General features: G+C 36.8%; 2 protein-coding genes across 2 annotated transcripts; both read left to right on the top strand.

Annotated features, from left to right (window-relative positions):
* The first annotated feature begins 3,763 nt into the window (after window positions 1-3,763).
* LOC111987236 (methyl-CpG-binding domain-containing protein 5) lies at window positions 3,764-7,532 on the top strand. The gene is made up of 3 exons (XM_024018935.2): window positions 3,764-4,453; window positions 6,705-6,827; window positions 6,936-7,532. The coding sequence occupies exons 1-3, from the start codon at window positions 4,064-4,066 to the stop codon at window positions 7,143-7,145; spliced, it is 723 nt and encodes a 240-aa protein (XP_023874703.2). The 5' UTR covers window positions 3,764-4,063; the 3' UTR covers window positions 7,146-7,532.
* Window positions 7,533-9,497: 1,965 nt separating this feature from the next.
* On the top strand, window positions 9,498-16,373 carry LOC111987235 (triosephosphate isomerase, cytosolic). The gene is made up of 9 exons (XM_024018933.2): window positions 9,498-9,649; window positions 10,836-10,911; window positions 10,989-11,112; window positions 12,359-12,443; window positions 12,598-12,730; window positions 13,061-13,155; window positions 13,970-14,048; window positions 15,911-15,993; window positions 16,089-16,373. The coding sequence occupies exons 1-9, from the start codon at window positions 9,611-9,613 to the stop codon at window positions 16,137-16,139; spliced, it is 765 nt and encodes a 254-aa protein (XP_023874701.1). The 5' UTR covers window positions 9,498-9,610; the 3' UTR covers window positions 16,140-16,373.
* Window positions 16,374-16,609: the final 236 nt, after the last annotated feature.

The following is a 16,609-nucleotide window of genomic DNA, read 5'->3' as shown; positions in this document are numbered from 1 at the left end:
AGGCCTACACCTGTCTGCTGACCGAAAGATGAACCGATTTAGAGCAGGAGTCATCTCCATAAGCTTCTGGACCTCTTTGGGATTCCGAGGTGGTTGCAGATTATTGATCGCCTTAATCTGGTCGGGATTGACCTCAATTCCGCAGTGTGTGACCATGTAGCCTAAAAACTTGTCTGATCTGACACCAAAAGAACACTTAGAAGCATTAAGTCGTAGCTTATGTTTCCTCAAGATAGCAAAAATATTCCCGAGGTCATTAACATGCTCAGACTCTGATTTACTCTTTACCACCATATCATCGATATAAATTTCAATGTTTTTTTTCTAACTGTAGTTCAAATGGTCATCATCCTCTGGTAGGTAGCTCTTACATTCTTCAAACCAAGGGCACCACTTTGTAATGATAGTTTCCTATAGGAGTGACAAAAGCTGTCCTCTCTTGGTCGTCCAAAGCTAAAGGTATCTGATGGTACCCTTGAAAGACATCCAAAAAACTCATTTGAAGATGGCCCATAGTTGCGTCCACCAGCTAGTCAATACGAGGCATAGGAAAAGGGTCCTTTAGGCAGGCTTTGTTCAAGTCTGTAAAATCTACACATACGCGTCACTTCCTCATCTTCTTCTTTACCACTACTGTGTTAACCAGCCATTCAGGGTAAAAAACCTCTTTAATAGCCCCGGCCTGCTTAAATTTCATCACCTCGTCCTTAACAGCATCAGAGTGTTCTTTAGATAAACACCAAGGTAGTTGCTTCCTGGGGGTGACAGATGGATTGACAGTCAAATGATGGCAGATGAAGCTCAGATCCACCCCCAGAGCTTCGTAAGCATTCCAAGCAAAAACATCAATGTTTCTCTTGAGAAATTCCACCAGCTCATCTTTTTCCTGAGGTGATAACTGAGCTCTAACTTGAAAGAACTTTTCCGGATCATCACCTATGACAAATTTCTCTAAATCTTCACATTTGGCCTCCTCGGCGGGCCCTTTTGCAAATAATTTCGGAGACTTTGATTGTTATAAGCCTTCTTTAACCTAGGTCGAGGACTCAGCTACTGGCTAGTGCAAAATTGCAGACACAAGGCACTGCCTAGCCATGAATTGGTCCCCTACCAATTCCTCAATCTAGCCTCCTAACAGATACCTCACCTTCTAATGTAGAGTTGAAGAAACAGCACATAGGGTATGAAGCCAAAGCCTGGATACAATGGCTGTGTAGGGGGAGTATGCATCCACCACTATGAAGTCCACTTCCACTACCTCTGACCCTGCCTGTACGGGCAACCTGATCTGGCCTTGTAGGATAACAACCTTCTCATCAAAACTTAGCAAGAGTGAATCATAGGCAGTCAAATCTTCAGGCTTTAAGTTCAACCTTCTGTATAAGTCAGGGTACATGATCTCTGCATAACTGTCCTGGTCCACCATTACTCTCTTCACATCATACCTACCTATTCTAAGGGTGACCACCAAAGCGTCATCATGTGGTTAGATAGTTTCAATCCTATCTTCGTCCGAGAAACTCAATGAATGTCAAATTTCCAGTCTAGCTCTCTTCGGCTTGGAGTTGGAGTCCTCGACTGGTGATCTAACTACAAACATCACCTTAGAAGGATGAGAACTAGTTCTCCTAGGTGCAACAAAAATGACATTGATTGTACCTAACGGGGGCCTTGAAGGAGCATTCCCCTAAGCCCCTGACCTTGACTAGTCTCTTTGCTCGTTAGGTCGATACAAAAATTATTACAACCTCCCCTCCTTGACCAGTTGCTCTAGATGGTTCCACAATGTTCGGCAGTCCTCGGTGGTATGTCCCCGCTTTTGGTGGTACTGGTAATGAAGGCTTTGGTTGCGCCTCAAAGGATCTCCACTCATCTTGTGCGACCATTTGAAATATAGCTCGTTCTTGATCTTCTCTAAAACTTGGTGCACCGGTTCTCGGAACACAGTGTTTACCACTTGAGGAGTTGCAGGCCCAGATTGTTCAACAAAATCTCTCCGGAGTCTGTTATTGTTGTATCAATCCGAACTGAAATCCCTCATCTCTTGAGGGATAACCTTGTCCTTTTCCTTATCTTGCTGCTAGTTTTCCTCAACCCTTTTATAATTGTCAATCTGATCCATGAGTTGACGTATACTGGTAATAGGCTTTCCTGTTGTGAGAGTGCTTTTTTTTTCTTAGCACAAGGGCCCAAGTAGAGATAAGGATCCCGGGCCCAAATACTTGTTATTTTGGTGGACTGGGCTTGGTTCACCGCAGCTAAATGGGGCTGATTACGAACCAAGTTGTGCGCAAGTCATATAAAGCTCCTCAAGATGAAAAATGCAATTCCTCTTAGTACCCTGGGGCGTACTGTCGTGGGATCCCGGGCATACTGTCGTGGGATCCCGAGGCGTATTAGGCCTGTAAGAACCCAGAATCTCTGGTTCTCTGAGCTATATGATCTTTTCCATGTTTATTATGTAATAGAGCTTTGTCNTGGAGCTCGCTTTTGCCGTTCATGGCCCAAGCTTCTCTTAAGGTGATCGATCTCCTTTTGCATGTTTCTAGCATTCTCCTCATGAGAGATGTGGCTCTTACCCCGAGCTCGGCTCTTACTGGTATGGGTAGTATGTACACTTCATTCCCGGTCTCTTTGTCATTCAAGATCACAAAAGTGATCTTGACGCTGAGACGCCACAGACTCTGCCTAGTGTGAACCTAAACCTACCATTGTTCTACACTAGATTCACAATAACACTAGTAATCCCCATAGATGGCGCCAATTGTAAGGACCAAATTTGAATTCCTAGTCCAAAATGTGAATGGACCTAAGTCCAAAAAGTCCAAAATAATGAATTTGTAGATAAATGGGTTAGAAAACTGGGTTTTAGTTAATTGGACAACAGGTTAAGTAGGTTGGTGATGAAAGAATGAAGATAGACAAGTGTAGACTGAAGAATAAATGTCCTCGGCAATGTCCGAGGAGACTAATTCTTATATAGTGCTCTTAAATATGGTTACAAGTTTGGTTCTAAATTACTATAATGTTTCTTCCTTGATTTTCTGATCCCCTAGTCTTATTGCTTCTCCCTTCTTTTATACTCCTTTTCCTTTTCATCCCTATCTTCCACGTGCATACCAGATGGTTGGTATTGATACTTATCCCACCAGCACCTCCCATAAGTCTTCATATAGTAGCTGTAAGGTTGAAATCCACTGTTCAAGTATCACCTCCACATTAATGCGGTCAGGGAGTTAGTTACAGTGCATTTAATACAGAGGTAGTAGCTTTCTCCTTAGATATTTTAGAGCTCTTCTCTATCTTGAGCTCCCATAGTGCTTATTCGTATCAACTAAATGTTTCTGTGACGTTCCTTCGGATAGCAAACCATCTTTATGGACCTCGGCCTCAGTTAGCCAAAGGGGCTCTTATCCTCGGCACAACCCCCTTGGCCATTATGATCTAAACTGACCTCTCCGTTTGCCAACATGAGACCTTTTGACAACGTTTACCCTCCTCTTAAATGCCTTTAACTCTTGACTTGGTCCTTAGGTCTATTATATACCCAAATAATGGGCTCCAGGGCCAAGGCCTCTATAATAACTATTAATAAATTCAGCACCATACAAAAACATTTTTTCCAAGCAAAACGTATTCTGGTAGAAACTAAAATCTAAAACGTATTCTGGTATTACTAAAAGCTACCTTAACATTTATTAACAAGTGGAATCCCATTAAAAAAGAAAAAAAAAAGTGGAAGCCTTCTTTCACCAAAATGTACACAGTATAGTGAATCCTTGTTCCACCATTTTTTTACATTCTAAAAAAACCAAAAAACAAAAAAAATCTCCCAAGAAGAGCTATTGGCTTTTATTATTTCTGCAAAACGCTCTCATCCAAGCGAAACGAAGCATTTAGTTTTTCCAAAGAAAGAACAGTGTAGACTCTAGACAAGGGAAGTCATTTAAATCAATAACAGTTAAAAGTCAACAAACTCGGGAAATTCAAACCATTTCCTGATTTCATTTTCCGCCTAAGCAAAGCACGCGAAAGCCGAAACTTATCTCTCTCTTTCTCAAACATGTCTACCGCCGAGACGTCGGGTCATGATCCGAACTCGATCCAACAAGACCCGAAAAGACCCGAAGAAACCCTAGCTCCCGAGTTACCACCCGATCCTCTTCTCAAATCCGGCACCTTCATTGCCGTACCTCAAGACGGTACGACGGCTGAGCCGCCACCACAACTGCGCCGATCTTCCGACGACGCCGCGCCAGCTTGCTTGGCAGCAGAAAAGTCTAACGGGGATGCGGCGCCGGTTGCGCCGGCTTCGGCTCCAGAGAACGCCGCGTCTCAGGCCGAAACTCCGCCGCGTCGGGCGCCAGCGCCGGCTCCGGATTGGTTGCCGGCTGGTTGGTCAGTCGAAGACAGAGTTCGGAGCTCCGGCGTCACTGCTGGAACCGTAGATAGGGTAAATTTCATTTCTCATATTATTCATTGTTAGCTTGTTACTTTTATTTTTTAACAATAAATTCAATATTTGAATGTGTGGTTGCTGGGAAAACTCAACAAGAGTGATTTATGGTCGAGCTGTTGAATGATAATGTTTCATGAATTAACTAACAAATACGAGATTTATGGTTGACCCTGATTACACCAAACGGTAGATTAGTATGTTGAGGATTCACAGCTGACCCCATTTGAGACCATGGCTTTGTTGTTGTCCCGATAGGAATCTTTCTTAGAATCTCAAAATAGACTAGCATTTCACCTGGTTGTTGTATTTGTTATCCTCTGTTAAGCTGTTGGTAATAATTTATTACTTCTCGACTTTGATTTGTGTTTCTTTGGGGTCTTTTACTTTTCCTTGCAACTCCTTTACTGATTTATACGTTGGTACCTTTTGTGCCTGTAAATTGGAGCATTCAAGGGTACATGGTTATTGAGTTGGGTTTTGTATGACTTACGCCAAGCATCCTCTTGTCCTGTTCAATTTGTCCAACCATGGAGTTTGGCTATGTTAAAGATAAGACATGGAAAATGACACGCAAGTAGAGTTAATTATCTGCAGATATATTGAGAATATTTCCTTGATGTTTATGCGAGCTTGATGTTGGGATTGTTCTCACCTTTTGGAAGAAAGTAATAACAATTGGGAGACTAAAAAAAAAAAAAAAAAAAAAAGTGATAACAATTAGGAGACTTACCAAAAGCTGGATAGAGCCTTATAGTTTTAACGGCAATATACCTTATGAGATCATTGAAAAAGAAGGACAATAATGAAGTTTTTAGATGGACAATCTTACTTCTTAGAGACGAGTCAGGTTACTGGCCACCCTAGTAACTGTTCAATTATTCTTTCTTTCTTCTTTCTATTCATGCTTTGGTAGTATATTATAATTCCTCAGAAGCACATTGTTTTTCTTTTGGAAATTGCGGTAATCCTCTGGTGCCAGAGGAATGCTATCATCCAAAATGGCCCGGTCTTGACTGAAGAACAGATCCTGACAGAGATCAAGAAAGATGTTAGTGGTCAACTTGAATTCAAAGTAAAATTCCCCAATTCCACTCTAAACAGGATCCTCCGCTACCATTAAGGCTTAAAAAACTCTATTTTGATATCTGACGCTCACTGATCTGAAGATGCTGCAGTGCATTACTGTCTCTGCTTAGTTGCTGAGTTGTATACAGGCTGCTTACTTGATGTCTGCCGACTGCATCTATCTGCAAACAAACATAGCAGCCTTCCTGCATAAAGACGCAGGTACTAATTGGGGATGTTGCAGATAGTTGCTGCTCTTGTTTTGCTTCTACCTAGGGCTGCTGTTGTTTAATAGAAGCTCCTTGGTTTTTTGCCTTGCAAGGATCAGGAATGTATTAGTGGAGTGATTTTGGCAAGCTGCTGGCTGTTTGTTGGACTAATCTTCTCCTGTTCAAGTTCTCAGCTGGTGGATAGTTGATTTACATCTGTGGTTAATTGATATTTGATAGGATGACTTTGTGTAATTGTTAAAATTTTAGTCTATAGGGGAACTTGGCCCGGTAGTTTTGCCAGTGGTGTGACCTCTCAATCTTTTTATAGTTTTTTTTCTTTGTTTCATTATTAATAAAATCTCTGATTCATTAAAAAAAAAAAAATTGCAGTAATGCTTGTATTGATTATTAAAAAATGAAGTCGAAAAAACTAACTAAATTTGTATGATGATATGATCACTCTTAACTGCGATATGGATTATGAAGCAGGAAGATGGTACACCACCTAAGATGGAATATGGTACAATACTACAATGGAGGTACCATGAACTAAGTAGGGGGCTGTTCTGAGGTATTTAATAGGAAATTGCATAAACTCTAGGTATTATTTTCATGATCAGATCTTGTCTTATGGATGTAAAAGACTAGATTCTGATATCCATATGGATGTGAAATAATTATGCTGTAGTTAGGTCGAATCTGCAATATACAAAAAGGGGGCGTTGAATCTGAAGTGAGTTCCTTTTGTTTTGTTTGGCATCTAAAATGAATCATTTTCTGCAAATGTTGGTAAAGAACATTAATAAACATTCCCGTTTCAATTTTCAGTTGCTGTGATGGCCCCAAAATCCTGCAATTGTTCTATCTCATAAAATGTTATCAAATGCTATAGGTACAGAAGATGACATAAATATTCCGTTTGATGGTGGACTTCCAAAGAAGGCCTAAATTGTCTCTGTATTGTGCAGTATTATTTTCATTCAGTTTCAGGAAGCCGATTCCGGTCGAAGAAGGAGGTTCTTTACTTTTTGGAAACAGGAACCAAACGTAAAACAAGGAAACCAAGTGAGAACTCTGATGCTGATACGATGGTGAGTTAACAGCAAATTTTAGTTTTCTTGGAGGTATCGGAAATTATTCCCTTTCACTCGTCCAATCTCCCTTCTAACATGCGTTTTCAAATTTCTTGTCTGTATAAGGAGGGCTCTGGGGGCCAGAAACAAAAGAAGTCTGCCACGAAGGCAAAGACTTTTGGTTTGAAATTTGATTTCTCTAATGTGCCTGAGAAGGTCCAGTGGGTTCTCACAGATTTCTCGAAAGGATCCTGGGCTCCTTTTACTGGTGACAAAAAGGTGCCACAGACTACTGTGCAAGAATGGGAAGCTGCATTCACAGCCTTCAGCTCCTAAAACAATGGTCAGAAATCGTTTTGAAAGGCATTTCCAAACCTTCCCATTGTATCATTAAGAATGCCATCCTATACTGACCAATAGAAGTCTTTTTCTAATTCTCTTTTCTTTTCTTTTAGTTTTTTGGGTTGGTTTTGATGAAATTTTCATTCGACAGCCAAGCTCAATTGAATAGCCATTTGGCATTTCTTGTTCTAGCTTGTAGGATGTTTTAACTTTTTGATATTCCCTTTTGTTTTGTTTTCTTTCTCCTTATAATTAACATGTAACTTTAGGATGGATCCCTGTTCAAACGAGTTTCATTGTTGCAAGAACTCAAGATCAAATGTTTAAAAGGCTTTCTATTTTTGGAATATGAATCAAGATGTGATGTGAAACGTTAATGCTCGCTGCTGTGGCATGTGTGTTCCAACCATTTTCTTTGTCAATTTTATTAACATAAAGTACATGCCATGCTTTTACAAAGAAGTCGAGAGCAATTTAAGGCATAAATCTATGTTTTATACAGATCAGCAATCACTTTGATATAAGGTTTAAGTTTTGCTCATCTGTCCCTAGAATGTCATTGTTTTATTGATATGTGGTTGATTTTATGGGCAAAAATATGTGGCATGTGTTCTTGCCATATATTCTTACATATTACAAGCATAAATCATATTCAATGATCCATCATTGTTGGTGCTTACCACAGTGGAAAGCAAATAGAATGGAGGGCTTCCGGTGCAAGCTTCACTTATTTGGAAAACTTAGGGGCTGTTTGGCAAGGTTTTTTAAACAACACAACATGCATTTCTATAACACTTTTTCATTGATATGTATTTTCACAATACTTAAATAATGTTAGTAGAACAACGTTACCAAATGAATCCTTAATATACTGTATAGTCTGTACTTAAGGTATGGTATTTAAGTTTTTACCTTATTTTAATATTTTGATAACCTACCCTATTTTAATATGGTACTTATTCAAGCATTCATTTATAGTAAGAATTAACGCAAGGACTGTGTGTGCCTGATAGTCTCATTGGAAACAAAGATGTCATTTATTTGTCAATCTCTTCTTTTTCTTTTATATATATATATATATATTTTAATTAAAGAATGAAAGAAATTAACAGACCAAATCACAAGTAAACCTTTTTAAGTTTTTTTGTGTGTATGTATGTGTGTATTTTTTTTTTTTTTGAGAGTTTCAACTTATGACATTCACTCCTAATGATGCTCTTATTATCAGAGTAAGACATCAATAAGTTTTTAGTATAAGAATGAATTAAACTTCAAATTTTTTATTCAACCATTAGAGATTTTACCAATTGAGCTAACTGGAACCCACGTATGTGTATTATAGACATGTATGAAGCACTCAAGAACTTGTTACTTTGTTCCTCCAATTGTAAACACACAGAAACCCTGTTGCTCTCTTCATTCTGTCATTTGTAGGTTGGGTTTTAGGAGCATGGAATCTTTTGGAAACATTTATATTATTTTATTTTGAAGGATGGGTTTAAGGATCATGAGATTTTTTGGAAACAAATATATTATTTTATTTAGCAGAAAAATTATTTTGGAAATTTTATTTTGAAAACACGTGTTTCTAAAATATGATTTCAATGTAAAATTTGAGATTTCAATGTTTAAAATCGTGAAAACACGATTTTTAAAGGTTATTCTTCCAAATAATCTAACCACAAGAATAATTAATAATAAAATATGTATTATTTTTCCCAACCCCATATAACATCTCTACTTGTTTTTCTTTCACCTATTACTTTTTTTAATATATAATTTGAGAATTAAACAATGAATTTGTTTTTAATGGGTTTTGTAACTCTGTGTGTCAATTCCTTATTAAAATAAAAAAATAAAAAAATTGACTTGGTAGTATTTTATTGGAAGGATTATGAGTTTTGTATTGAATCATTACAAAATTTAATCTCAACTCCAAAATGCATTGGCCATTGCAATATGTATTTGTACATACAAAATTATGTACTCAAAAAAAAAAAAAAAAAAATTCAAGGATGAACAATGAACTATTTAAATTTTAAGTACAAAAAAACGAAATTTATCCAAACTTTAGAAATTAAACAATGTTTTAAACATTTTTTATTGTGTGTTAAAAACTTAAAAAGCCCTTTTCAGACACTTTTAAAACTTTGGACGAGTATCCTAAACTAATGGATTTTATTAATATACACTCTTAAAGTATATGTTAATAAATTATTTTAAAAAAATAATTTATGAAAAAAACGAAAAAAACGATTAAATTTTTAAACAGCATTACTATTTTCAATTTCTTAATAAAAGTTTCCTAAACTAAAAACTATAAAACCCTCTCTCTCTCTCTCTCTCTCTCTCTCCCCGACAATTGAAAATCACTAGTCACAGTCACAAACCCCCGATTTAAAAGTGTAGCTCTTAATTGCAAAATCAAAGCAAAGGATTCGTGGGGAAAAAAAAAAAAAATGTGCAGGAAATTCTTCGTCGGCGGCAACTGGAAATGCGTATGTCTCTCTGATCCTTTTTCTTCTTCTTCTTCATGATCATCCTATATATTATAATCCTTTTTATTATTATTATTCTATATTGTTATTCTTTTTCAATGAAAAACATTACTCTTTTTAGTTATGTATTTGTGGCGGTCGATTTTACTTGACCTCGTGTTTTGAAAATATGATTTCAACTAAACTTTGTCATTTCAGAAACATGATTTCAGTTATATAAGGTTGTCGGTTGTACATGAAGTCGTGGTTTTGAAAATATTGATTTCAGATAAAGATGTTGTGAGTTCAGAAACATGGTTGCAGTTAGTTTGAAATTATATGATTTTAGCTAAACTTAAAAAAAAAAACTTGATTTCTGTAATGTGTTGGGTTCGATTTTACATAACTTTGTGTTTTGATCTCAGTTAATGTTATTAGTTCAAAAACATGATTTCAGTTTATATGTGGCAGTTGATTTTACATGACATCGGGTTTAGAAAGTATGTTTTCAGTTAATGTTACGAGTTCAAAAACTTGATTTCAGTTATATGTGGCAGTCTATTTTACATGAAATAGTGTTTTGGAAATATGATTTAAGCTAAATTGTGAGTTCAATAAACATGATTTCAGTTCTATGTGGTGGTTGATTTTACTTGACACTGTGTTTTGAACATATGATTTCAACTAAACTTGCGAGTTCAAAAGCATGATTTCTTTTAAATGTGGCGGTCGATTTTACATGAAATTGTGTTTTAAAAATAAGAATTCAGGTAACATTATGAGTTCAAAAACATGATTTTTAATCATGTTAATATATGAAATCACGCTTTGCAAACATGATTTTATAAATACCATAGGTTCTTACATAGTTTTGAAGCCATAGATAGTATTTGAAAGTAAGTCATTAACATAATAGCCTTTTTGACAAAAACCCTGGATAAGAATTCTTGTTCTTTGCTCGGGTTCTGGATGTAGTAAAAGAGGCTAGGTAACCCTAGTGCTGAATTTTTTTTTTTTTTAATTGCTAATTACACATTCACCTAGTGGTTCTTGAAACATATGTTCTCACCCTCCATCTTGTTCACACAAGGAGAGGAGATATGAGATGCCATTTGAGCTAGAACTCATTGGCAACCTCTGTACTGAATTGTGCGAAGGTTTTAAAGAATAAAGGGTTGAGAATTTTGTGGCCTTGATTGTGTTGCAGAATGGGACAATTGAGGAGGTGAAGAAGATTGTTACCACATTGAACGAAGCTGAAGTTCCTTCTGAAGATGTAGTGGGTATGTTTTGTTTGAGCTTCTTTGATACCCATCAGATTCTTGTTTTCAATATGGCTCAGATGTTTTGTTTCTTGCAGAGGTTGTTGTAAGCCCTCCATTTGTGTTTCTTCCTTTTGTAAAGAGCTTATTACGGTCTGATTTCCAAGTTGCTGCACAAAACTCCTGGGTCCGCAAAGGTGGGGCTTTTACCGGAGAGATTAGGTATGCTCAGATTTCACTTATCACTGTAGTGCTTGGCATTCAGTTTTTAGATAGAATGATTTGCCAAAGGATCAGCCATGGTTTGCTAGTTACTATAACGTTTGCAGTTTAAAGTTACTCTGTGTGGCAAATGTTAGAGTAAAGTCATTAACCATTATTGATGTTTGTGTTATTGAGTGGGCTATCTAATGGATACTCCCTATTGAACTTTAGGTTGTGTTTGGTACAATGTAAATTGATTTCCTGAAAATATTTTTCACATTTACAGGTGTTTGGGTCGGTAGAAAATGTTGGTCAACCAGATTGTTTTCCAGTTGACTGTATAATAAAGGAATTTATAGTGAAAATTGGTTTACGCTTTCATTTTCTGTAAACCCATTTTCCGCCTCACCTGAAATTTATCAACCAAACCTCCACCGCCAACCCCCAATGTCTGCCACCCAACCACCAGCCCCCACTAATGTCCTCCGTCTCCGGTAGCCAACCACAATCACCGGCTGCCACCATAGCCAGTCCTAATCGTGATTTTTTCTTAATCTAAAATTTTCCTTTTTTTATTTTTTTATTATATATGTGCTTGGGAGATGAGAAAATGTGAGATAGTAGTAGAAAATATATTTTCCATAGTATTTTCTGGAATGCAACCAAACAATGAAAAATATTTTCAAGAGCATTTTTAGGAACGCAATTTAACACTTGAAAATAATTTCTTTTCCGAAAAATATTTTTTTCACCTGAAAATATTTTACAGTAAGAAAATATTTTCCGTTGAACCAAACACAGCCTTAGTTCCTAGTTCCCACAGTTCAGTAATTAATTCTTGAATGTTAGAGGTTTTTTTTTTTATTTTTATGCAGTTATCCAAGAATAAATAATTTTTTTATTGGTTTGATTAGTTTGTTAATATTATCCAAGGATAAGTAATAACCTGTCCTCCTCTCTTTGAAACAAAGGATACTTCTGGCTTTGTCAGTGCTTGGAATAAGTGGATTTTTTCACCACTTTCAAGATCATTCGGTGTTGTTCCTAAAATAATCTAACGTATTTCCCCCTGTGGTGGTTTATATGCAATTGAAACTTCCTTTTCTATTTTCATGTCATAAATGGAAACCAGGTTGATTTTTAATTATTTTTTAGTCTATGTTTGGGTTTTCCCCTCATTTTCAGTTTTTACTATCAGCCGTTCAGGTTTGGTGTAATGATTGTTTTTATGTAAATAATGTGAAGCTGATGTCTCTTTCTATAGTGCTGAGATGCTTGTCAATTTGGGTGTTCCCTGGGTCATCCTTGGTCATTCTGAACGAAGGGCTCTATTAAATGAGACAAATGAGGTAAGCAATGTTGCATTGGTATCTTTTCGTATGTTTATTATATGGTAGTTTGCCTAAACAATTTTTGCTCCTGTGGTGGTGCTTGTGTTATAAATTGATGTACTGTTTGTTTTGCAGTCGTCATAATCTCTCCTTTCTTTGCTTCTCTTTGTAGTTTGTTGGAGATAAAGTTGCATATGCACTATCTCAAGGCTTAAAAGTGATTGCTTGTGTTGGAGAGACTCTTGAGCAGAGAGAATCAGGATCTACTGTGGCTGTTGTTGCTGCTCAAACAAAAGCAATTGCAGGTACCTCCTAGCTGTACTAATAAAGGAAAAGAAAAGTTGCTTCTTTTTTTGTCTGTTACTTTAAACTCTCTTATCTATTTTGGTTTAAGAGACACTGTCTTTTTAGAATGGTGCCTATGGAAGTTTCTTCCAAATGTAATTTGGATTAAAAGATGGTTGTTTGTAAATGCATAGAGAAGTTTACACAACAATTTTTGGTCTAGGATCTTTTTATTTTACTCGTACACATTGGTTAACAAGCTTTAGCTTTTGCATATTCTGCTCCTTTCTCCTTCAATAATCTATACCTTGGTTTTATGGATGAATGATCCCTTTACTATTCTCTTGCAGATAAAGTATCAAATTGGGCTCATATTGTTTTGGCCTATGAGCCAGTTTGGGCAATTGGAACTGGGAAGGTTGCAACCCCTGCTCAGGCTCAGGAAGTATGGCTCTGAGAATGTTTTAATCTATCTCTTCTTTAATTTGAAGTTTAACTGGAATGATTTACTCTGGTAGTATATCTATCTAGGGTAGATAGGACTCTTATTCCAAATAAGTTGCTCAATTCATGTGCCCAATCCTCTTCTTAGCATATCTTAGTGCTTGGGGGCAAGTGATGCATGAAACTAAAGATGGGCTCTTTAAAAGATTCTCTATTTGTATAATCTAGCAAAACAAGAAGAAAGGAATCTCTTTCTTTTGATAAAGTATTAGAATAAAGAAAGGAAGACTGTGAATATCTCCAAAGTTTATATTTAAAAGAGTCTTGGGGAATACCATACAACGATCAGTGGAGCCACTATAGTAACATGAGCTGTGCTTTTCTGACAGTTTGACCTCTTTATGTATGATACATTAATGCCTTTTTTCACAGATATATATTCTTACTACTCAACTATATAGACTACTGTCTATCTTTCTGCTACATGTATCAAAGCAAAACACAGATTGTTTGTAATTCATCTGCAGACATAGGGTATTAGGGTGCACACATGTTTGTTACCTGCAGCTATATCTTTGTGTTAGCTGTGTTTGGAACATTGTGTTCCCGTCCTCAAGTTGCATGAGAGAGTTGCCATATCTATACGTTTTGAGCTTTGCAGGTTCTCCTATCCATTATTTTTCTGTGCACATAAATTTCAGCAACAGATTGTAGTAAATGGAGGTCATTTATATGTATTCACAAAGATGATGTTGCATCAGGTTGTTTCAGAAAAAAATTCTTTTTTCACAACATTTCATGGGTAATTCTGCCAGGTTCACTTTGAATTGAGGAAATGGCTTCATGACAATGCTGGTGCTGAAGTTGCTGCATCAACCAGAATTATCTATGGAGGTATTTTTCCCCTGCATTAGTATTCATATGCAACCACTTTTTAAAATTCTTTTGCTTTTATACTTAGTATATGTAAATAAACCAGCTTGAAGTTACTAATGGCGATGGGCTACCATGGACTGGCTATGGTTAAGAGAAAATATATCTATTGAGAGGCATGTACATCTGTGAGTGTGTGTGTGTATATATAGCAAGATGACTTTATTTGTAGGTGGACCATTCTGTTTTAGTTCTTCTCCACATTTTTACGGAGTGTTCCAGGAATTTGCATATTATTTTTCCTACTTATATTTCGATGTGGAAAGATTTTTTTCTCTCTCACCACAGATTCTTGTCTTTTTTCTCGAAAAGAACTAGATCACCATGGGAAACTTTCAAATTAGTGATGCTCTCCATCCCATTATTCTCTCAAACTCTTCAATGACATACCAGTTGCCTACTAGGAAGCATGGACACTTCTTTAAGGGTGCCGTACCCATGTTGTATCGGTGTCGTACCGCCTGTGTTATGTTATAATTTTTCAGAAATTGCTTGTGTCACCATGCCATACCTGTACCCATGTCCATGTCTGTGCTTCCAACTTGCCTACCTTGAGGAATAATTTTATGTAGAGATAGTTGGTTTGGGATTGGTATCAACCTGCCACTTGTGACTCATTTAGGCTAGGAAATTCCCCAATTATCAGTCAAGCTGCAGGATTGTCTGCACAGAGATGATGCTTCATGTTTAGGCAGATCTGTGCTACTGTTGTCAATCATGGACTGGCCAAGCTTCGATCTGACAGTAGTGGAGACTTGGAATACCGGGTGCGTGTCATGGTCAGGGATTGGATGTTGAGGCTTCATTGGTTTGGCTCTCAGGAGTCAGGTCTGATCTGGATGGAGGGGAGCAGGTTCAATGATGTAAGGAGAGAGGATGGGATGGGGCGTGCGTTACATGTCAAATAGTGTGAGGTGAGAAATCTGAAGTCCCAGTCAGAAAAGGCACATAAAATATATGGGTAAAATAAACTTTCAAAGGGGTCTGGTCAACTCAATCTGATTGGGTTTCCTCACTTGAAACCCACTGCTGACCATACTCTTTCTCAGAGCCAACCATTCCCAATTGGTTTAGACTAAGGTAAGGACGTTTTTTCTCAGGCCCGGGTTGGGTTGATCTGCCCTAATTATATGTGTATGCGATCTAGTTACATGTTGTCGGTTGTCTTCTATGTTTTTTGTCAGAATATTAGTTTATTTCTTGTATATATATATATATATATTTTTTTTTTTTCCCTGTTCTTGTAATTGCACAGTAATATTTTTGTGGGTAAATCAATTGGTTCACATAAAATATACTCCATTGGGCTGAACTAAATGTCTAAAGAGGCCAAGTTTTAGCAAGTTAAACCCAGTTTTAAAGATCTTGAAGACTAAAAAGTGGGTATATGGCAGCACAAGATGTCAGCTGCATCCTGTATCTTCTTGCATAATTCCTTTTCCATCTATAATTCTTTATACTATTACTATTAGTTCTAGAATTGGGATTGGTTTGCCTGCTCGAGAACTATTCCAGTTTGTATAATCTGTCAAAAAAAAAAAACTATTCCAGTTTGTATATCTTTATATATCTAATCAGATATCAGACCAACAACCAACCCTGGCTGGCTTGTTTAGTTCAATTTAAGAGTTGGCACCAAAACCATGTTCAACTCATTTATGATGTGGATGTTTTCCTTGGTTTTAGTGGTCTACCAGTCATAAAGATAGCTATTCCATTCATTAGAGTGAATATTTGGTTCCACTGCCACTGTAGCTTAGGAAGATGTTTTACATATCTAACACAGATGTGCTACATTCTTACTAAAAGTATATCTACTCTAGGTTCTGTAAATGGAGCAAACTGCAAAGAACTGGCAGCACAGCCAGATGTGGATGGATTTTTGGTTGGTGGAGCTTCACTTAAGGTGTTTATTTCTCTTTGAAGTCATTATTTTGACTTATTTGGTTTCTTGTCCCTAGCTTTGGTTGACTAACTCTCCTGTCGACAATCATTTTACAGCCAGAGTTCATTGACATTATAAAGTCAGCCACAGTGAAGAAGAATGTTTGAAATTCAGGACCATGGGTTGTTATGGCCGCCTTCTTGCTTCCTCGTGGAATGCTTAATGGAAAACTTGTGTTATAGTTTTGTAATTGTGGTCTGTTCTTGGAGATTTTAGCCAAGCATGGTTTCAAGAAAATTAAAATAAGATAGTTATCAAAAAGTATATAAGACTTACGCATCTTTGTTTGTGTGATTTAAGGCATGGATCTCACTCCAAAACTTTTGATACTTATTACCTAATTGTGTGGACTTGATGCTGGTTGACTCTTTATGTTTTTGATTACTGCTTGAAATGAAATCAATTGCTGATGGCTTATTTAATAATAAGTAATAACAAGCGGTCAAAGTAGAACGAATTTACATTATGTTCAGATTTATCTTTTCTTATTTGTCACATCATTATTTTTTGATCCATCTCTTAGCACACTTCCTACTGTGTAAAATAGGTAATAACTTAAAGAATTAATACCTAATCA

Source organism: Quercus suber, unplaced genomic scaffold (genome assembly GCF_002906115.3).
Source record: "Quercus suber isolate HL8 unplaced genomic scaffold, Cork oak 2.0 scaffold_360, whole genome shotgun sequence".
Taxonomy (NCBI): domain Eukaryota; kingdom Viridiplantae; phylum Streptophyta; class Magnoliopsida; order Fagales; family Fagaceae; genus Quercus; species Quercus suber.
Note: the sequence above shows the minus strand (reverse complement) of the source record. Positions and strands in the feature narration are given on the sequence as shown.

Coding starts and splice junctions, on each gene's coding strand:
- LOC111987235 (XM_024018933.2), top strand. CDS start 9,611: ATGTGCAGGAAATTCTTCGTCGGCGGCAACTGGAAATGC. Junction 9,650..10,835: donor TCGGCGGCAACTGGAAATGC/GTATGTCTCTCT, acceptor ATTGTGTTGCAG/AATGGGACAATTGAGGAGGT. Junction 12,444..12,597: donor TATTAAATGAGACAAATGAG/GTAAGCAATGTT, acceptor TTCTCTTTGTAG/TTTGTTGGAGATAAAGTTGC.
- LOC111987236 (XM_024018935.2), top strand. CDS start 4,064: ATGTCTACCGCCGAGACGTCGGGTCATGATCCGAACTCGATCCAACAA. Junction 4,454..6,704: donor CTGCTGGAACCGTAGATAGG/GTAAATTTCATT, acceptor TGTATTGTGCAG/TATTATTTTCATTCAGTTTC. Junction 6,828..6,935: donor ACTCTGATGCTGATACGATG/GTGAGTTAACAG, acceptor TGTCTGTATAAG/GAGGGCTCTGGGGGCCAGAA.